Here is a 22,667-nt window from a genome sequence, read left to right on the forward strand (position 1 = left end):
AAGCCTGTGCAATAATAATGGCAGATCCCTAGATTTGGAAAAAAAAAAAAAATTATAATAACACTAATTTCTTAATTAGGACACTAACATATGGTAGTTTCTACACATCATGTGACACAGAAGAAAGGACAGTTACCTGACCTTGGCTCTGTGGATAAACAACTAATAATTGGTAACTTCTGCTACTATTTGATTATCTTTTGATGAGCTTTTTTTTTTCTTTTTAAATGTTATAAAAAAAAGGTGTTGCATATCAAATAGTTGAACATACAGGTGGCTGCATATCAAGTAGTTACTGATCCTTCTCAGGCTCTTCAAATATGAGTCATCATTGTATTGTACATACTGTAACATTCAAAATGTACATAAGGCAGACTGCAACAAAACTTACCGCAATAAGCAACTGAACCTAAATTGAAAACTGAACTAAATTGAAAGAGCTGTCATTCCCACAGTACACAACACAATACAAGCAATAAAGGGATTTATTTAGCATCATCATTATTTTGCCATGACTGATATGATTTGTAAAATGTGTACCAGTGTGAGGGTTTTTTTTTATATCAAAACTTAACTTGAAAAATTTGAACAGTATACATATTTATAAAAAACACTGACAAAACAAACCGTTTAAATGATCTGACATTGAGCATTTTTCCTTAGTGCTCATGAGCATCAATGAGGTTTCATTTATATAGACCCACCCTGATTTTAAGGTTTATTAGAAAGGCAGAGGTAAAATGAGTCTATCCTTTTTAATATGTACAGTACCTACTCATTAATATTCATGAGCACGAGGGAAAGCAGAGGCATATTCGGAATATTGCAATGTTGTGAGCGCTTCACTACTACTAAATGTTAACAAAGGGATTTGGGATAAGATGAACAGAGACAGGATACACAAATGGAATTGCAGAGGCATTCTGTGAAAGCCATCACTTTGCTCTTGAGTACTGCAATACTCTGAATTCATTCCTGTGACAGACGACAACCTCTGGATCCAGCTGTTCCACCTTTGCTGGTGGTCCAGGAAACAAATTGCACCTTAACTACTTCCTCAGTAGCACCGCAGCTCTCCATCAGTTTTTCCGGCATCCAATGTGTCACAGGTATTGCAGGCAGTAGAAGGTGTACTGATAATTTCCTAAAACTGTTGAGCACAAACAGAACATAGAGTAAGAGAGTTTGCTGGTGTGACAGTGAACTTTTCATTTGATTAAATCATGTTACAGAGAGACTCACATTTTTGAGGAACTCCTCTGCAACTATGCGAGCCCTGGCGTTGACTGACAGTTTCATCTCACTGATTTCCTTATCGATCTCCTCCATGAAATGGATGACAAAGTCCACTAACTTATGCTTGTACATTTGTTCTGTGTGGAAGTTAGTAATGAGGAAACTGATGTCATATCCCTGACAAAAGAAAGGAGGGTTACTCACTATTTAAATATCATATTACATGATGTAGATATTTCACAAAAAAGAACTTATGATATTTGTTGGCAAGAAAACCTCGCCCTCACCTCGACAGGTTTTCTTCGCAGGATAAAGAAGTTCTCAGCTCTCATCATCATGAAGCGCATGAACTTGTGACACAGGATCTTTTCAATCTCATCAGCCTTTAATGGACCAGTTGAGATGCATCATCCAATCACAGACCATTAAAGACAGAAACATGCCATCAAACTGGATTCTTAGCTTGTTCTATTGAAACATAAATCACATACCTACTGGCCTTCCGCAGTGGTTCTCAACCTTTGTGACTCAAAATGCCCCAAATCACCAACACAATATTCAACGGACCCCTTCTACCAATACTGACATATTAGTATTTATATTTTTGGTATTTCTGCTGTAATTATGAAAAAATGCTTGTTTTCCAATTTTAATATATTAAACCAGTGGTTCCCAATCCTGGTCCTGGAGAACCTCCAACACTACAAGCTTTTGGTGTCTCTCTTATCTGACACACACATTTGAGGTCTTGGAGTCTTCACTAATGAGCTGATGAGTTGAATCAGGTGTGTTTGAATAGGGAGACATCTAAAATGCGCAGTGTTGGGGGTTCTCCAGGACCAGGATTGGGAACCACTGTATTAAACTGATCAATTATGAATACACCTTGCTTGTTTGTGTTTTTTAGCACATGATTACTTTAAAATATAATGTCAATTTATTCATTCAAGTCCTGCTGGCCCCTTGGAAATTTGTTGAGGCTCCTTTGTGGGATCCTGGTTCAAATCCACTGGCTTACCGCGTTCAGTGGACTGCAAGTATTGAGTCAGAGTGAAACCAACCTTCCTCTCTTGTCTCATCACCACCACAACACTTCTCTTTTTGTAATCTTAGTAACATTTTCAGTTTTCAATATATAACAATATTTCAAGACCCATCTCTGAAAGAATGGCAAAAGTGAGTTTAGGGTAAAACAACGAGTGTTCTAACCTGTTTGACAGCAATGCTGACTCGCACAGAGTTGATGGAACCTTCTATTAAGACCTTCTCTTTATCATTCCTACTGATTACAACAGGCTGAAGCAACAGCTCCTTACTGCTCCTGTTGAGATAAGACAAAAATAGTAAAGCATACACACAAACACACTGACATTCTGCATACAATGCAGTATAAAAAGCCTAAGTGTCTATTGCAGTATGCACCACAATTGGTTTTAAAATGGCATGCTGAATCACCATCAAATGGCCTAAAATCTGCTGCATTACCATAGACATGAAATCAGCCTTCAGTTCAATGCCTATTGTGATTTTAATTAGCTGACATACTGTCATTCTAACATATTTTACTGATACAAATGCAAGGGTCAGGATAATTTACTTAATATTATAGAATTTAATAATATTTTGAATTTGATTTTTATGTACACCACTGACCTATATGAATCATGTAACTTTAAGACACAAATAAAACACATACCCAAACGGTCACACACACTTACCGGACTTCAACCTCAGGTTTGTTGTGTCTTTCAACCACCTGTGAGGAGAAGTTTTCCAGACAGAGAGCTGCCTGCAGTGTAGCACGCACCGCATTCAGGTATGGGCGCAGAGTCGCCGTCTGATGAAACGAATCAAACTAAATCAGTACTCAGGATGATGAACCATGTCAGCTACCTTACAGCAAGCAAGCACTTAGCAAATGGCTCACAACTTCCACTCTATTTGTTCCACACACGCCTGAACCTGCAGGGGAATTCTTGGGATACTTTACTTAAGCACAAGTCCTCCAAAGAAAAGAAAAAACTATGCTGTACACTTTAAGTGGCTCAGTCAACCTGCAAACACCAAGAATCTTTTCATAGACTGCACACTTCCTGAACAAATTCAAGACATGGAGGAAGTGCAAAACCTGCATGAAAGATGATGCATATTAAAACACTGACCTTGTTTAGTATTATGTGGGTTGCCTTGAATTCAGAAATTGCTCACTGCATAGAACTAGACTCTAAAAACAAACAGTTGCCTATACACATATTTAACATACCTAAAGCAAGTTAATATTGTTATAGCTGGGATAAGCACCTATGACATGTTTTGCTTGTGCACAACACAAGTAAATATCACAGAAGTAACCAGCAACCAGATCAACAGAATTTGCACTTATACGCATGTTTATTAACATGCATAACAAAAAAGAGGAAATAAAATTTGTAGCACGACACTGGTAACGTTATATTTAATAACAAAGGCTTGCCTGTTGATTATTTGCTAGCCATCGATTAAAATACGATATAAAACAGGTCATATTGAGTTGCCTTGCCCATAATACAAAAACCCTGTATTACAGAGCGCTGGCATTGTTAATACATATTAAACTGTCAAATCAATATCAGTCAACCCGCGACTGGGAAATAAGGGTGGGGATATTAGCAAGTGAATTAGCTCTACGAGCCGACTGAGCAACTTCATACCAACGCAGAATCAAACACCAGCAATCAGACACTTGCGTCACAACAGTATAATCATTCGTGCAATAAAACTTATATATACAAAACAAAATTTGTCTTGTTTCTCGAAGTGCTGAAAGGCAATCCTACCATTTCTGTGAACCCGTTGGAGCAAAAGACGGAAGTGATACAAACACCGGGCGACTTCCGCGAGTAACGCCGCTCAACTCATTGGACGATACCAATTTTTCACCAAGTAAGGGGCGACGACTGTAAACTTCTGATTTTTCTGTACCTACTGTTTCTAGTCGAAGACATCTTGATACTGAAAGGGGCTAACATGTCTGTATTATGCTTCATGTGCTGACATTAATGCTTACTGTGGACTTCACTTGATGCAGACATGCTTGCAGTGTTTTAAAAGAGTAGGTTCTTGTCCGTTTGTCGTGGTGGCGGAAAATTTAAGATCATATTCAAAAATTTAAAGATAAATATTATTGTCAAAAACATAATTTTTGACGAATTAAAAAAAGTTTAGCTCTCCAACAACTTGATTAGATCCCAGATAAATAGTTTTACATGTATTTCCTTTTTCCCTGGTGATTTCAAATTATTTTTGTGCATGCACCATTTACTGTTTACACATAAAGTACTCAAGGTAATATAATTAAAGTGAATCATTAATCTAATCTTGCAATATATTTACGCTATTGATTAAATGAATATGTGAAAAGGCATCACCGTTAAACACCCGTCACGAAGGTTGTGCAATCATTTTTATTTAAAAAAAAAAAGGATTTATTGGACATACATGTTTTTTTGCCGCTCAGCAACATTTCATATGAAAAAACACTGTCCTTGCTTATATCCACAAAGCGTTCATCTTCGTCTAGTTAGCTAGTAAGTAACCATATCCTGTTTAGTGCAGCAAACGAAACTTTCACTTTCATTTAAGAATAAGCATGACGTCTTGCAGCGCAGAAACTAAAGTGGGTGTGTCTCTATGAAGCCGTTTCTAGAAGAACTACATCTGACCAAACCCTAAATGACCTAGTCAACAAAATATCAAAATATATCTAAAAATAAAAAATAATAAAATCTCCCCTCTATCTCTGTGTTCTCCTTCCAAGAAGCTATACAAAAATATTATTCTTCGTTTTCACAGAAAGTCTATTTTGATTTCTTCGCCTTGGTTGCCTTCTTCACCGCGACTTTGGGCTTTTTTGCAGCTGCTTTCTTCGGTTTGGGTGTCGCCTTCTTGACGCTGATCGTCTTCTTCGATGTCTTCTTTTTAACGGGGCTCTTTTTGGCGCTCTTCTTTGCAGTCACTTTCTTGGTCGCAGCTTTTTTGGACGCAGGCTTTTTAGGTTTTTCTGTCTTGGTCGCCTTGGTGGCACTCTTCTTTGGTTTTTTCTCGAATTTCTTCTTATTGAGCTTGAACGAGCCGTTGGCTCCCAGTCCCTTCACCTGCACGAGCGTGTCGTTGAGCAGGAGCGCGCGGATGGAGTAGCGCAGATACATGCGGCCGTTCTGCTGATCAAACCAGCTCACTTTCTTCGCTTCGTTGTATATCTTGAAAAGCGATGAGCCGTTTTTCTCGCCCAGGGTTCGGATCGCATCGATGACGAGCAGGCTGTACTTTCCGGGCCCCTTACTCTTCTTTTTCTTCTTTTTAGCTGGAGAAGCAGTCACGGCAGGTTTTGCCTTATTCGCCGATGCCTTCTTCGTTTTGGTTTCTGCTGGAGCAGGGGCTTGGGCGGGTGCCGACTCCTCGACCTCAGCAGACATGATCAAATCTGATGCGTTTATATATGGGTGTATTCGAGAACGCGAGAATATCAGTTCTAGAATGCGAGCATCACCTCAGAGTTTTGAATCCTCAGATTTAACGGCGCCACGCGGACGTGATTGAGAACAACAACACCGTCGGCAGAGGCGCTTGTGGAGTTGTGTTTTCTTCCACGACTTTGGGAGCTATTATCTTGTTAGGTTGACATATATTACTGAGTTAAATGATTCATATGGGGAGTGCAAAAGGTGCTCTTTCTGACAGTGTGCAAAAGTGGTGAAATAAATGCAAAACCATGGCGCGAGAAAGCAAAGAAAAGATCTTGCCCACACAATGCCTTGCGATTTTGGGTAGGGGCACGCACTTTGCGAACGAAAATCTTTTTAAGGATATTGAGACAGTTCGTACAATAAACTTGCTGTGAAAATTTAGAAAGTAAAGATTCTTAAATTATACTTCTCAGTCTGTTTTTACCAAACGCCTTCGAGATGCTAGCAGTTTAATTTCACTCAACTAACACATAAAACGCCCTCCCGTGGCTGTGTATTGGCAAACGTTTTCTTTCCTTTGCTCTCTTGTTCCTGGTGACTGTATTCTCCTGCGCCTGTGTGAGAGTCTGATTTTTATTTTTTTTTTAATTTTTTTGCTTGAATAAAAACATTACATTTTGAGTATTTGACCGTTGTATGGTACGTTAGTCACCACACTTTTTATGTTTTAAATGGTTTATTATTTCAAAGGTGCTGAGCTCCACTTCTAGAATTTGATGAGTCTGGCCACTCGTTACAGGAACATCTGGTCTTAGTTAACATCTCAAAGGATCTTTACTGCCCTGAGCTGTAGCATGAGCGGTAAAGATGACAGATTAGAGATCTGTAAAAACTGTAAAATTTTCTGTGATTTCATTTTGAACATCTGGACAAACATAAGAGTTGGTACAGTAAGAAGACACCATAAAAACTATTGCGGCATGAGACATATAGTTTAAATTATGCTAAAACACGATATGATAACAAATCAAAGTTTAGTTTAACAGTGAGTCTAACTAACAATGCTGTATTTTTCAAAAATGTTGAGAAACTCCGCCCCTATTGTGGCATGATCTGTTAAAAACCTAAGGGGTCGCTACTGAATACATTTGTATAGTTAGTCCTTCCATACAGGATACAGATTTGGTTGATATAACCATAACGTGTACTTCTGAGAGTTTCAAAACATATCAATAGGATATATATATATATATATATATATATATATATATATATATATATATATATATATATATATATATATATATAATCTTAAAATCACTGGTGTTCAGTAACAGTTTCTTGATTATTTTCAAAATGTGCATATGATTTTTTTTGTTTGTTTTTTTTTTTTGTTGTTGTTTAGGTCAGAAATGGAGAAAATATTTTATGTGAGTCCACCCATCACATAAATGGCAACAGGCTTCATAACATTTTATCCAGTGCAAATGAACTAATAACTGATGCCACGAAATAAGTAGATATTTTTAAACAATCAAAAGAAAAACCTGAATGCATCATGTCTGATCAACATATCAAGTTGTGGAAGTTCATTATTCTGCAACACCAACAAGACATTTTTCTAAATAATTCACTTTCTCCTCTAAATGCCTTTATCCCAGACATTCAGCACTAGATGGCAGTCTATCTGCTGATAATGGTTTGTGTTGAAATTTTATAAATACATGTACGGTACAAGATGTTCACATCTTCCAAACCTTGTAGGTGTGACACATAATAACAGGGCACAGACCTCTTAAATTCATTAGAAATTGTAAATGTATCTCTTACTTTTCTGCACCCCGATGGATTAGACTTTGATGAGGAAACAACCCAACATAGTGATTTTTGATCTGTTCATTACCCAGCTGCAGGTGAGTCATGCGTTGACTGTAATATGCATGTTGGCACATTTACAGTTACACAGTTGTTATAGCTACTTCCTGTTGCACACAAGCACACAAAGAGCAAACACCTCAAATAAAATAGGTTTAGCACCTTCCCACTTGAGACAGAGAAAAGTTAAAGTGTAGCAGAGGTCACCCTATTCAATAGATTTTTCTCATTCCCTGCCTGTGTGTATGTATATATATTAGTATACGACTGTCTGTCTTTTAATAAGTGTTAAAAGAGGAAAAGTTTTTACGACCCTTACCAAACTCAATAAACGTTACATACACACTCCAAAACAGGACATACACAGTAAAAAGGTTGAGTTTTAACCTGATGAGGATTTTTATCTTTGTATTTGAATGTGATTATATGAGAGAGTGTTTATTTGTAGATCCTAGATGGATCTGATGGTGAAATTTCATGCGACCAGTTAGATGCTGAGTGTTTGCATGTGCATGTAGACGTATAGGAACAAGTGTGTGTATTTGTGTGTGTTAGAGGGTGGGTGTACCAGTGCATGTCAGACAGCAAAGAGCCACAGTTATATAGGAATCTCAGCCAAAAGAGCCTCACAAACAGAAGAGAGCATACAGGACAGTGAGAGATAGAGAAGATCAAATAAAAGAGAAAAACAGGAGAGACTCTGATGAGCACATACAGTAGTGAGAAAGAAAGATAATGTGTAGGACTTGATAGACTGCAGATGATACTGATCTGAACACCTAGAGAAAATCCTATTGAAGATAAGTAGTATAAAGTAGATACCGGTAGAATAGATAGAGAAATAGACAAGGAAGAGGTACATACTATCTCTTTGAGCTTGTGTGTTGTCCTGAGCAGCATGCGTGTGTGTGTGTGTGTGTGTGTGTGTGTGTGTGTGTGTGTGTGTGTGTGTGTGTGTGTGTGTGTGTGTGTTTTGCCCTTGCTTTTGCTGGGAGCGTACATGATGTGTGTCCGTGTGCTTTGTCAGAGGGACATCCTGGTGGCTGGGCCACCCAACGGCAGATGTGAGGGAAGCTGCAGTGCAACAGAATTACCCCCTAAAATACATCACACTCACTCTCAGGATTCACAAGTTAGAAAGACTCCAGAGAACCACAAAAACACACAGGTAAGCATGACCTAAATGATCCTCGGTGAGAGATTTGAGAGTGTACTGGGCACAGTTTAGTTAATTTTAACTAATGTAGTTAACATGGCATGCTTAAAAGTGAAACCTTACTATGTACTGTAGGTGTCTGTATGCATTTTTTTTTCAGTGTTATTAATATTGTTTTTATTTTGTGTATTATAAAAAAAATATATATATAATCTTTTCATATGTTTGTAATATCCCAATAACAAATAAGCATTTTGTGGGTGTGTGTCGTAGTGTAAAATATATATTTTAGCATATGTTATTATTCCTGTAGTCAATATTTGCCTGTTGAATAATAATTAATACTGGTTAAATTCAACAGCACACATCCCTAAATACTTTGCATTTAAGACAAAAAAATTCTGTAACTCAAGTATGGCACTAGTGACATCAAGGGCTGAGTTCCAGGGAATGAATTTGATAAATAGTGTACCTTCAATACAAGTTGCTTTGTATAAAAATTTAAATGTTTTTAAATAAATTCCAGTTGGATTGATATTTTGCAACCTAATGCATGTCCAGACTTAAAGAGATAGTTCACTCAGAAATTAATAATTTAAAATGAAATTTTTCATGTCAACATTTATAAACCTATGAGGGTATGAAATACTTTTTGTGGAACACAAAAGAAGATTTCGAAGATCACTGGGGTGATCACCAGCTATCCTCAAGGGGTGATTATCATCAACTAAAACTTTTAAAACATTTTTGTAAATTTAAATAAAAATAAAATAAAATAAAATAAAATAAAATAAAATAACATAAAAACTTACTTCAGTTCAGCTGTAATTTCCATTTAGTTTAAGTTGAAGCATTAAAATTACATAACTGAAAACTAACACTGAAATAAAAATGATTTAAATTACAAAAGCACATGAAACAAAATGTATAAAAAATGAACTAAAATAAAATGAAATTGAAAGTATAAAAATAAAGGCTATAAAGCTAATTTAGAATACTAATAAAAACTATAATAGTATATGTAAATAATTCTAAAATAACACTACATCATATTGGACCCCATTGACATTCATTGTATAGACAAATATTCCCACAGAAACATTTATTAAACTATTTTGCTTGTAGTTGCTTGTAGATTTGGACAACCTGAGGATAAGTAAATTATGACAGAATCCCTTTAAATGTTCAAGTAGTTTTGGGGGTAACTCTATATGTGTGATTTCTTTACAACTTGTCCATTCCAGCCCGTGTGTGACATGGTTTCAGCTGGTGGGGGATGAGCGGTGTTGATGAACAAACTGACTTTAAACCGAACCTGGCAGGAGTACCTTGATGGATTCGGCTCCCCGCAGACAGAGAACTGGTTAGGGAATGCAGTTCTGCACTAACCGCCAATGGGCATCACACGCTCCGTATCACTCTCCAAGACTGGGATGAACAGACACGTCATGCTAACTATAACAACTTTAAAGTGGCAGTAGTAAACCAGAGGTATATACACACATAGTCATACTAGTATCTGGTGTAAGACTAGTGTCAAAGCAGAGTCTCAACAAACCTGTATAAAATAGGCCTAGTTCAGTTTCTTATTATGATGCATGTGTGATATTCTCTCCATAAGGTTCTGCCTAACTGCTTGAGATTACCATGACGATGCTGGCAAACAGTACAACCACGATGGCAGAGTTTTCAGCACATTTGTAACTGTGGCCATTATTATGGTGCAGGCTGGTGGTTTGATTCCTGTTTGGTCACTTACATCAATGGGCACTACTATCATGGGCATTACAGTGGCATCACGGATGGCATCTACTGGGGCACCTGGTATATCCTAACTGACTATCACACAGGGGAAAGATACTCATTTAAGAGTGTTGAAATGAAAACTAGACCAAAGCGGAGTTAAGGAAAACTTTTTTTTAAATGACAAATCCTTGTCATGTAATCATACTCTTGCACTATTTCATTGTAGTATTTCATTTCAATAATGGGTTGTAATTATATAACCTTGACCTGCCATTAAACTTGAGATTTTTAGATAATTGTATGATATGAGAACATATTTATAAACATTTGTTCTAAAATAAATGTCATATTTTAAGCACTCTTTTACTCAGCATATATAATACATTTTCAGTTACAGCTGCTCTTTTAAGACACAAATGAACTATTAAGCTTTTCATGCTGCAAATACAATTTTTTTTTTTACATGGTCTTTATTTATTTTCCAAATGTGTGTTACTGATCTTGTTGTGAACAATTCATCTGTATATATGTTTATTTTCTTAATCTCATAATTCTTAAAATATCATGACTGAATCTTCCAGTGAAACAACAGGTGACGCATGCAATTATTCTCCAATCATTTAATCTGCTTAAATCCCACCCCTTTCTTATAATTGACTACAGAAAAAAAAGATGTTGCTGCTTTCTTTTATTGTGAAGCTTATTAAACAGTTCTCTAGAATACTTTCACCCAAATTCTTCTCTTGAATGTTCTGCCAGTCAACTGATTTACGACCGTGCAAATTTTAAACGTTAATTTCAGGGTCCTGATCACCCCATCAGAGTTTCTTCTGCTATAATGACCGGCTGACTGTATTTTATCTTTATAGCTAAAATCATTCATAATGCAGAAAGGTCAAAGTTCAACAGGTCTAAGATGGCCCTTTGTGGTTGTGCTGCAGTGAAATAAAATCCAAAACAATGCACAGAAATGTTCCCACTAATCATCTGAAATTAATGCAAGCTGAACCAACATAAATAGGTATCAAATGGCTGATCGAAGAACTTGTTTTATATGTATGCTTAGCTCATTTCTACCCATAAACTTTCTCTGTTCAGTCTCCAGGTGATGGCTGCCATACCAAAACTATCCTGCCACTGACACATTCAAAGCCATAAATCTTTAATACATCTTCAACTAAGAAAGGATAACAGTAAACTGTGGATGCATTGGGTTTGGGGGCAAAGAAGTTAAAGGGTTTCTTGTAAGCCACTGTGATCAGAGTGTTGAGATTTCAGTGCCATGGCATCATAGTTTACAAAATGTACACAAACAAACTCACATGTACATGGCACTAATAAGACAGACCTCTGATCCCTGATGCCTGTTATGGAGGGCGAACAGAGGGAGTGTAAATCTATTGAATCTGCTCCTTTTAGCCATATTCACAAATAGATGTCAGTCTGTTCAACACGTTCTCAGTATCTATTAATACCCTTCTGCCTACGATCTGCTGACTACCAACCAGATATGATATTTCACATACACTCACTAACATACACACACATTCAAACACACAGCGATTTGTGGCGCGGATGATACAGAAGAGCATATGCAGCATACGGTGATATGGAGAGACACAGAGGAGACTGCTGACAAAGGAATTGTTGAATAAAGTCGTTATTTTTATTTTCTTCACTTACAAAAAGTAAGCTTTCACGGGTTTGGAACAACATGGGGTAAGTGATTAATGACAAAATTTTCATTTTGGGGTGGAGTATCCCTTCAAGTATGTACAGACCATGAGATTTGATGTTCACCCACAAATATGGATGTCTTTAGTACAGTCCTCTCATTTTGTGAATATTAAATCCATCATATTCCATCTTTCTTGTTTAGCTGGTGAATGAATCAAGTGGATCAAGAACAAATATACATAGTTACTCACAATAAAGGCTTCTCTGCTCTTCTCGTTTCCACCAACAAGATCACTATGGTGAAGCAGAAGCCAGCTTGGCTGTTACCACAGTATCCTGGCTGAGTGCCTGGCTGGTATGATAAGGAGATAAAAGGAGTGATGGGGAGAGAGATAAAAGGAGAGGGGGGGGGGGGGGGGGGGGTGAAATTATGGTGTGAAGGAGTCCGGAAACCCAAAGCGGGCAACAGTTACCCAGCACATCCCCTTAAAGCTGAAAACACTCATGCACGCATACACTTACTCTCTTACCACAAGTTTTTGCATACTGCACATAGTAATGAAAACAAAGTGTGCTTTTTGTTCCCAAGGAAATTTCAACATCTAGCTATTTGTTTCAGAAGCAGACCTTTTTAAAATTGAACAGCTACTTAATGTGATGTAATCATTGCTATATTGTATTTTTTTTATCATCTAGATAAGATGCCATATATCTATATTTGTCATTATTCATGCTAATCAGGCAGACTTATTGGAAAGCAGGGCCTGAAGTAATCGGGAGGCTGCATGTTGAGCATGTTGTCTTGGTTCAATTGAAGTGCCATGATTCAGAAAGCCGAAAATGGCCAGAAGATGGCGGCTTTGAGTTAAAAATGACTGAAAATCTGATGTTTTGATCGAAGCATGCTTAAGATGCTTAGTGAAATCTCAGAAGAGTCTTAATAGAGGTCCACTATGGCTTAATTTAATGGGGACATGGGAACAACTGCTGAGTATCACCTAATTCAATAATGAATAAAATAAACCCTGAGATCCAAGATTTGAGTCACTCTTGTCCCCATCATTCACTAAAACCTTTTTTTTTTAGCTTACTCTTTTCTTTTATATTAATTTTGTCCTACTGCCATGCACTTACACAACCAAAACACACTCATACATTTATTTAATATGGCACTACACTAATGGATAGCAGTGACCTTGCTTGTGATCTTGTAAACTGTCACTTTTCAATTTTTAGAAATCCCATTTAACCAGAGATACCTATTTTCATACTGATTTAAGGGTATAACCATCCAACTGAATGTCAGAATAAATTTGCAATGTGACATCAATTTTGAAATATCTATTAACTTGTCCATGAACACATGATACAAACAGGAAACTCCATGCTAGGGCTTCCCAACTATGATTAAAAAGATGCTGGAATCTAGATTTGGCTACTTCACCTTCAATGATCCATTAGGGTAAACTACTAATTTGCTAGAATCACAAAATACACCTGACACCATCTCTAAAAGATTTTATACAGGCATACATTCTTAGCATCTTCACAATTAATAAATTAAGACTGAAGTATGCTTATTTTAAAAATATCCTGGCTGAAATTTGAAGCATCAGCTTTAATATTTGTGATGTTAATATGTGCTTTGGTAATTGTCTGCACAGAGTGGATAAGTGACTATAAAATTTGTGTGTGTGTGTGTGTGACATGAAATTAATTGGTTGCATTGGAACTGGTTGCACTTAATGATTGTTACATGTGAGTAAAAGCAAGTGTCCGTTACAGCACCTGTCCATCTTTCTGAAGAGGGATGTGCATGTGTATGACACACAGATTGCGGTGCACCAGCGCTCCGTTTCATACCGGAATTCAGCCAGCAGCCCTGTATCCTGATGTGGTGAAAACCAGGCCTGCAAGGCATTCTGGGTATGGGGGGAGAGGGTTATTCACACTACAACATCTTCACACACATTTACTGGCATTCACTAACAGATACACACACACTTGTACAAGTAGGGTATTTATGGTTATGCTTTGTCATAATCAAGACAAAAGTATGGTTTCAGACATCATTAATTTCACAATTGTGTCAAAAAGGTAAATAATTATATTAGAAGAATTTATTTACTGTAATCTGATTATATATCAATAAATCTGGCTCCATAAAAGGTCGGTCTTCACAGAATAAAAAAGTATAAACAATGCAGGTGTGATTTGTAAAACAAAAACAAAAAATGTGCATACAGGTCTGGCCTTAAAAAACAAAAACACTCATAATCTCATCAGGAAATCAGGACTGGTAATAACTGTTAATGTGGATATATTGTGGGCAGTTTAATATTCCTTTCTGGTCTTTTACCTGAGAAAGGGAAAAGATAACTGACAGATTGTTACTGCAATGTTGTTAATACTGCCTTCCTGATTCTCTTTTGTGGAGGAAACGAACAGGCAACGGGCAATCATGGGCTACATTGTTGAACTTGCTAACAAGTGGAGAGAGAGAGAGAGAGAGAGAGAGAGAGAGAGAAAAGAAGCCAGAGGTAATAAGAGAGAGTTCCAGGTTAAAAATGTTTATCATACAGGTTTTATGAAATCTTAAGATTTGTTTTAACTTGAGCAGATGCGCCATAAGATGCAGGAGCACAACAACAAGGGTTGCACAATGGAGCAGTTGGTCATCATAGTGAGCTGACTCCATTATATATAAAGTGTATAGTGGAAATTATCAATGCTGCTTTTTACCCTCTTGAACAGCATTTACAAGCCTTTTGATAACTTACAAAAAAACTTAATCAGGAGAGGAAGGATTTTAAACCAATTCCAAAACATGGAATTTATGTGAAATTTATGTGTAGGCCTACGCACTATCTATCTGAATTCGTCACTTTTTGATCATGGTGGAAATATAGGCTACAAAAGAACGAAAGTATTATTTAAGGCTCTGGTTTATAATTTGATGTGTGATGTTAACAAACAAATATCTAAATCAGCAGATTTTTTTATTATTATTATTTACAGTTTTTAATCAAGTGTAGCCTATAACATAAAAGTATGAACACAAGCTTTTCATTTACAGATCGATTTACGTAAAAACTGCAAAATGACAGTTGTCTATATTTTAATGGCAGCGGCAGGCGCCATGAAGCAATGTCATCTCTCTCTCTCTCTCTCTCTCTCTCTCTCTCATTCACCTCGCCTGACTCCCATTCGCTCTCTCGCTCTCTCTTCAAAGTGATGGAAAGATCTTATGAGAGTCAGGGTAGGTGGTCAGCGGTTTCGTGTTGTCATTGACCGCGCACGAGACGTATCTGCCGAGACAGACAATACGTGCGCGCTGGCCAGAAACTTATTCCCTGAATAATTAAAGATCGGGAGAAGTCGATGGAGGACGTTGTATTGCTTCGTAGAGGGGAAAAAAAGAATACTCACCTCAACTGGAGCATGCGGGTTTCTTCAGGTGCTACTTTAATATCAATTTCATAAACTTCGATTTAATTTTCTTAAATAAATTTCAAAGCCAGCACTATAGGGGCTGTATTATTTGATATATAGTTTTTAGGGTGTAAATCTAAATTGAAATATTAATTTTATATAAATATTGTAAATGTGTACAAATATTTTTTTCGTAGTGTAAACATGCATCGTTTTCTGAAAGCGTTAACAATCAATGACTTCTCCATTCGCGCGAAGCTACAGGACGCTGCTGTGTGAAATGTGGAAAAGCCTAACTACTAACAGCGCAGACCTGCAGCCAAACGAACAGTAGCCCCTCGCTGCAGAATACAAGATCCAGGGGGCGTGGTTGGATCCACGAATGGATAAAGAGATGCATGGGGTAAATTGGAGTTTCAGGTGTCAAGCTGGAAAAAAGGCGAACTCTAATTGGCTAGAAAATCATTTATGCTGACGGGAGGAGTCCGCTCTCGGCCTCTGCCTCATATACAACTCTTTTGTACACTGGTTTTTGACTAGTCGGTGGTGTGACTACCTGTGGTGATCATCCTGACACTTATCCTCGTAGACACGAGTACCTTTTGAACCGTAGGCGCGTGTCCTGGAGTGACGAGATAAGGAGGTCGGTTACTCTTCTTGGACTATTTTTTCAACCTCTGCTTTTCTCCCAACGCGTAGAATTTGGTTTCGAACATTATCTGAGGATCTACCTCAGTGTACACCACGACATATAGCTGAGGTAATCAGCTGTAGTGGCATTTTTGTGGTATTTGCACGCGAGAGATCTCTATGTCTGAGGGCACCGCTCGCGCGCAATCCCTTGAAAGTGGGGAAGTGTCACACCGCTGCCGGCGACTTTAAACGCTCCTGTCACACGACAAACGCGCCAACTCTGACTTAATATTTTATTATATAGTCATTTAAGCTTACGCTGTCATATGTGTACTCAATCATTTAGACTTATATTTAAGACATTCAAGAAAACAACACTTGGGAAAAACACGCGCTGGATGAGCTTGGAATAACTTAAAAAAAAAAGTATTTTTTCTCCGCACACGAAAATTTGCATTCCCGTCTTACGGGAAAATTTCCACAGATGATGGAGCTCCCTGCGGAACCTCGGTGGATGATGCATGCTCATCATTCAGCTTTAATGGGTACCTCAGATTCGGTGTCTCCGCTCGCTGGTTTAGGACATCATAGTTCGGGATGTATGGAGCCAGGTACCCCATTATTGCCACCAGACGAGGTGGATGTATTTCTCAGTCATTTGGACTCTCAAGGAAACCCCTATTATCACACACACGGGTCCCACTCTCATACTCGTGCACGAATGTCTTACAGTCAAACGCATGGTGAGTAGGCCTGGAGTTTTTTTTTTTTTTTTTTTTTTTTTGTCAGTGTTATATTTTGGCACAATTTTGAGATTAAAGGAAATGCTTTTTACTGCATCACTTCTTTTTTTCTAAAAATATCGGTCATATTTATTGGGTCACATTACTGAATGTAGCCTAGCCTTTAGTGTCAAACAGATTTAATTTCCCACCATTATCAGATCAATCTGCGAGATGATTTTATCCTGCTTTATATTCTTCCAATATAATATTTTTATTGCTGTTATTATACATAATGTTATTGTGTAATTATGTGATATCAATTTCAGTGAACACAAATTCGAATTCAGTTTGACGACTCTTAACAAATGGGCTGGAGTATGAGGTTACGCATAGTTTTCTCATTGTGTTTGTACCCAGTGTATTTACAAATAGCCTATTACAATTTAAACAAATTTACAAAGATTATTATTTTTATATTTTAAATTTCAAATTGTTATATAATATTGGACTATATTAATAGATTGTATTAGATTACATTTATGTTTTAATGTTTTAACGAAGGTATCTAAGAAAAGAAAGTTTTGCATCATATAGCCTAACAAAATTTCGTTTCGAGGAAGTTAGAATAAAATGTAATTTAGAGTTAAAATATGCTGAAAAATATTCTGATGGATTAAAAATAGCCTATGTGATGTAGGCCTATTAAAAATATTCTGAGATGCTAATAATAATTCCAGTTGATAATCTGTTCGCTTCTCCACTGAAAAATCTGGCCTCCCACAAATTAATTTGTCAATCACTTTTGATAGTTGCGATTTAAAACATTTTCGAGTTTCCTCATTTGGACTGTGTAGTAGGCTAATAGCCTACCTACTTTTTAACTAGTGTTTTTAAAATAGTTTTACAGTGTGGCTAAACGCGGAGGAAAAATTAGAATCGAACTTACTTTAACCAATGCATGTGTATCTAAATTTTTCCCCTTTTGGCAGCACGGCTTACAGGTGGCTCAATGTGTCGATCTCACCTTATCCACACTCAAGGTCTTTCTATCCTGGACAACAGCAAATCGACCTTTCCGGCGACCCAGCACCACAGCACATGGGCCGTCAGCCACCTGGGCAAAGCGGTTCTACATTCAGCAGGCACCGAAAGTTCAAACGGCCTGTACACGGGCACCGGTACGCATGGCCCAGGTTCGATGCCGTGCCTGTCAATGACGCAACACTGCAGCCCTCAACTCTACTGCCTGCCCCCTACTCCACCCAAAGATGCGTCCCCTGACCCTGCTTGTGCTGTGGTGAGGGACGCTGGGAAGTACCATCTCCATCTTGTCGACGGGATGAAGATGGAGTGCTCCATACCAGTCCGTGGCAATCTGGCACAAACTCCAGCTCATGTACCTTCATATTCTGAGTACGCACTATCTGGAGCGCACGAGTACCCAGGCAGCGTATTTCATTCCAGAAGTCTGCTTGGGAGCAGCGCAAGCAGCATGACGTCAAAATGCAAAAGCAAAAGCCGCGCTTTCTCAGGTAAGTTCAGAGTTCATAATTCATATTAACAGCGGAATTTACAACAGGTTAATTGTCTAGCGGTAAATTAACCAAACATATAGTTTTCATGTAATAGTACACTATAATTTCATTAGCCCATATACCGAATGATAAACATGTTATACTATATAATTATTTAATGGAGCAGACATTGGTATTGGAATAAATTATAAATACGTGTAACATGGACACTGTAATGTGTTTCCACAACTTTGTTGCAGTAGGCACAGTTTATGCATCTAGACTGAAATAAAGGAAAATGCATTTACTGTAATATATAACAATGTATTCAATATTATTATCTAAAGATAATCTGTATAAATAATCAGACTACACAAATTACTTTTATATAGATGAAGCTAGATTATTTTTATATTTAATAACATATATTCAGAACTAATTTTAATTAGTTTTATTTTGGCTTTTTGTCACATTAATACTTAATAATTAGTAAAAAAAAAAAACATAATTTGCATTATTAGTATTTTTATTATTTAGAATGACATAAATAATAATAATGTAGTATTGTATTTATTTAGGGCTGTTTTGGGCCATGTCTAATGGTACAGTTTAACACACTTGACAAGGAATGACTGTAATGTGAAAAGTTATAAATAACTTTTAATTTATCAGGTCAATGTAGTTTTACCTTTGAATACTGTTGCTTCCTGCTGGGTGCTATTTATTAGATACCCACCAAATGATGGCACTTACTGGTAGACCCAATTGGAAGACCGATATCCCAGAAGTATGAAAGTGTGAATATCTGTAAAACAAATGTCTATTTATCTTATTAACTGTCTATCTCTGTGCATAATAAATATAGTCAGCATGAATGTCAGAATTAAGTTGTTTACATTGTTTTTTTTTTTTTTTCATTTCATGCATCTCTGTACATAATGTGTGTCGGAGGGCGTGAATGTGTGAACTGTGGAGCTACATCAACTCCTCTGTGGCGGAGAGATGGAACAGGTCATTATCTGTGTAATGCATGTGGCCTCTATCACAAAATGAACGGCCAGAACCGACCACTCATCAGACCCAAGCGCCGACTGGTAAGTGCCATACACATATGTATACACACCCTTACAAAAACACATTTGAGCTATAGAATCTGTCTGACAAAATGCTTTACATTGTATTGGCAATGACAATGTGTGTGTATATATATAGAGAGAGAAGAAATAATTTTTTATGTTTATGAAAAATTAAACAGTTGATGTATGTGCAGCTCTGAACACTATTAACACTTAAGGAAAAACTGTTGTAATGTTGTAGTATTTCACTTTCTATAATATTGTGCCCTTGTAATGTATGATGTCTGCTGCATTACATCTTGGTCTGAGCTGACGACACGACAGAACTCGTCACAGTTGCTGCTAGGTCACATGTCCTACGATGTGAATAGAAGCCAATCTTCAAGGCACATAATAGAATTACATGCACTGACAGAGAATGTGTACAGACAATGGAGTGAGAAGGACAGAAAAAGAGTGAAAGGCATGTGTCTGGGTGTATAATGGACCATTGAGTTTCCATGGCCCTATTGAAGGGTTTAAATAGCAAGTAATGAATTAGAATTCATTAACATGTCAAGTCTAAACTTGACCAGATAATCAGATACTTCTTTCCAGGCTTCCACCTATCATTTTACCTTATTTTATGTATTCCATTATTGTAATGTTATTGATTTCTCTCCATCAAATATATGCTTACACTAAATAATTTCTGAATTTTAAATATAAGCTGAAAATTTTCAGGATTTTATAAATAAGTGGACACTGATCGCAATTTCATATTCATGAAAGTCCAGTGCGATGGTTAAGCACAGGGCAGCTGTAGAACTGCTATCACTGGAGGGAAATGTAATAAATCAAATTGAAAGTGACTGTGTCTGTGTATTTTGTGTGACCCTCGATTTAGAGTGTATTAGCTATAAATTAGGCTGACTAGCTCCGGGTCTTATTCTTTAGTCAGTGTGTTACGAGTGCTTCTGCATCAGCTACAGGTCGTATATTTGAAGAGCACCTGCAGAGACAGCTCGGTCCATTTGTTTCCTTGGCAGGATGTCTGCTTGGTACCGATAATTTTGTGAGATCCAAAAATGCTTCCTTTTGTGGTTGTTTTCTTGCTGTATTTTCTTTTGGCATGTTGAGAATCTACTATTTCTGTAGTTCTGTGAATTTATGGTGTTTGAGGGCGTACTTCTGTTTGACATGTGAGTTTGACGGACAAGTTAATGTAAAGATTCTGAAGTCAGCATCATCCTGCTTCTTTATACATTTTCTTATTTCTTAATTATTATTAAGAATGATTATTTCTTATTTCTTATTTCAAATATATATATATATATTTGTATTAAATAAGAAGAATATTTTTTATAATACTTAAGCAATACACAGGCTATACTCTTACTTCTTACTTCTCTTACTGTATAACACAATGCTGCATGCAGTTTGTTAAAATTGCTCATAGAGTCTTGAAAAAAGAATACTGTCAAGAAAGACCAATAAAAAGATATCTTAAAATGCCATTGTATTGGGTTGTTAGCTGTGCTAGTAACATTAATGTAATGTTGTCACATTATAAAAGAACATTTTCTGTGCATCTTTGTGGTCCAGTCTATGTCCAAAAGAACAGGACAGAGCGGTATGCTTGTCTACATTTTCTGACAGCAATCTTCATATTATTGTTATAGGGTCTTTCATTATGTTTTAATGTTTATAATGTGTAAAATTATTTTTGTAAATCTTAAATGTTATTGTATAATTTTATAATATCATATGTATAATTTCACTGACAGAAAATATTTTTTTAATGTCAGTATTTCATTAGACAAATATAAACTTTTACAGCATCAGAACCGTAATTACACCTTTAATGCCAGAGCGACCAAATTTTGCATAGCTTCAGGCTTCGCTAATTTTGATTTTTTTTTCCCTTTCCTTCCTGTTCAACCATATTTTCATTCACAAGCTTTATTTTTTTCTCATTGCTCAGTTACTTCCCATCAACCATGTGTTTTCATATTTCTTTTTATGTGTTTTTTATCTTGCAGTCAGCATCTAGACGAGCAGGCACCTGTTGTTCCAACTGCCAGACAGGGACCACCACACTTTGGAGACGTAATGCCAATGGAGAACCTGTCTGTAATGCCTGTGGTCTATACTACAAACTACACAATGTGAGTAAATGTTTATGTCTAGCCTTACCATAACACTTCCTTTATACAGACTACACCAAAATGAATGACAGAATGACATTTCTGCTTACATACATGTTGAATTTCCACTTGTAAGGAGTCTCCATGATGTATCAATTGTTTGCATTAAAAATGATCATAATATTTTTTTAAATGTTGAATATGCTTGCAGTCCATCCTCCTAACATTAAATAGAATAATTATTATATAAATGGCTGACAGTGTTTATATCTTTTTGTGCATTCAGGTGAACCGTCCACTTACTATGAAGAAAGATGGGATACAGACACGCAATAGGAAAATGTCAGGCAAACTTAAGAAGAGGAGAGGAGAACATTTTCAGCAATTTGACAGTTGTGTGCATGAGAAACCATCCACCTTCAGCCACATGGCCAACATGCCCCACCCCTTCAATATGACCCAACCAATCCAATTACATCCAGCATTCAGTCACAGCAGCTTAGTCACTGCTATAGGCTGAGAGACACTTGTAGAAGATACCATACTTAATGAACACATTAACTGCATTCTTCAGTTTTAATGTTCAGGTCGAGGACATTTCATTAATGTTTCAGGCTCAAATATTCATTATGCAAATCTCAAAATTCTACTCATTCTTGATTTAAAATGTTGCACTTTATTTTGTGTTTTTCTGAAATGTGATGTAAACCAACCCAGAATCTGACTGTTGTACACCAAGAGTTTCAACAGCTTATCATGAATAAATATCCCCTATTTATTTAAATATAATCACAATTACAAAATGTTTGTCACCTATAGCACTGAACCTTATGGAACTGAAGTAGAAGCAGCCCTGCATTTAAAAAAATCATAATATAAACCTGTCCCTAAACCATTTGTCATTATATAACTATATATATTTTTTTTTCTAATTTATTTTTTTCTTTTTTCTTATTTTCAAGCTTTAAACTAGTATCCACATCAATATTATCAATAAATCTTTTCTATGCATTAATACATGTTATA

General features: G+C 36.7%; 3 protein-coding genes across 3 annotated transcripts; 1 reads left to right on the forward strand and 2 right to left on the reverse strand.

Moving 5' to 3' along the window:
- Nucleotides 1–467: 467 nt before the first annotated feature.
- LOC109091481 (actin-related protein 2/3 complex subunit 4) lies at nucleotides 468–4,515 on the reverse strand. The gene is made up of 6 exons (XM_019105253.2): nucleotides 4,053–4,515; nucleotides 2,955–3,073; nucleotides 2,446–2,557; nucleotides 1,524–1,619; nucleotides 1,243–1,413; nucleotides 468–1,150 (listed from the first exon to the last, which is right to left on the reverse strand). The coding sequence occupies exons 1-6, from the start codon at nucleotides 4,053–4,055 to the stop codon at nucleotides 1,145–1,147; spliced, it is 507 nt and encodes a 168-aa protein (XP_018960798.1). The 5' UTR covers nucleotides 4,056–4,515; the 3' UTR covers nucleotides 468–1,144.
- Nucleotides 4,516–4,661: 146 nt separating this feature from the next.
- On the reverse strand, nucleotides 4,662–5,776 carry LOC122145337 (histone H1.10-like). Its single transcript, XM_042758631.1, has one exon. It carries the CDS (start codon nucleotides 5,688–5,690, stop codon nucleotides 5,073–5,075), a length of 618 nt encoding a protein of 205 aa, XP_042614565.1. The 5' UTR covers nucleotides 5,691–5,776; the 3' UTR covers nucleotides 4,662–5,072.
- A 9,605-nt stretch (nucleotides 5,777–15,381) lies between these two features.
- LOC122145340 (GATA-binding factor 2-like) lies at nucleotides 15,382–22,667 on the forward strand. The gene is made up of 5 exons (XM_042758648.1): nucleotides 15,382–16,943; nucleotides 17,915–18,457; nucleotides 19,391–19,533; nucleotides 21,537–21,662; nucleotides 21,928–22,667. The coding sequence occupies exons 1-5, from the start codon at nucleotides 16,685–16,687 to the stop codon at nucleotides 22,159–22,161; spliced, it is 1,305 nt and encodes a 434-aa protein (XP_042614582.1). The 5' UTR covers nucleotides 15,382–16,684; the 3' UTR covers nucleotides 22,162–22,667.

Source organism: Cyprinus carpio, chromosome A6 (assembly GCF_018340385.1).
Source record: "Cyprinus carpio isolate SPL01 chromosome A6, ASM1834038v1, whole genome shotgun sequence".
NCBI classification, from domain to species: domain Eukaryota; kingdom Metazoa; phylum Chordata; class Actinopteri; order Cypriniformes; family Cyprinidae; genus Cyprinus; species Cyprinus carpio.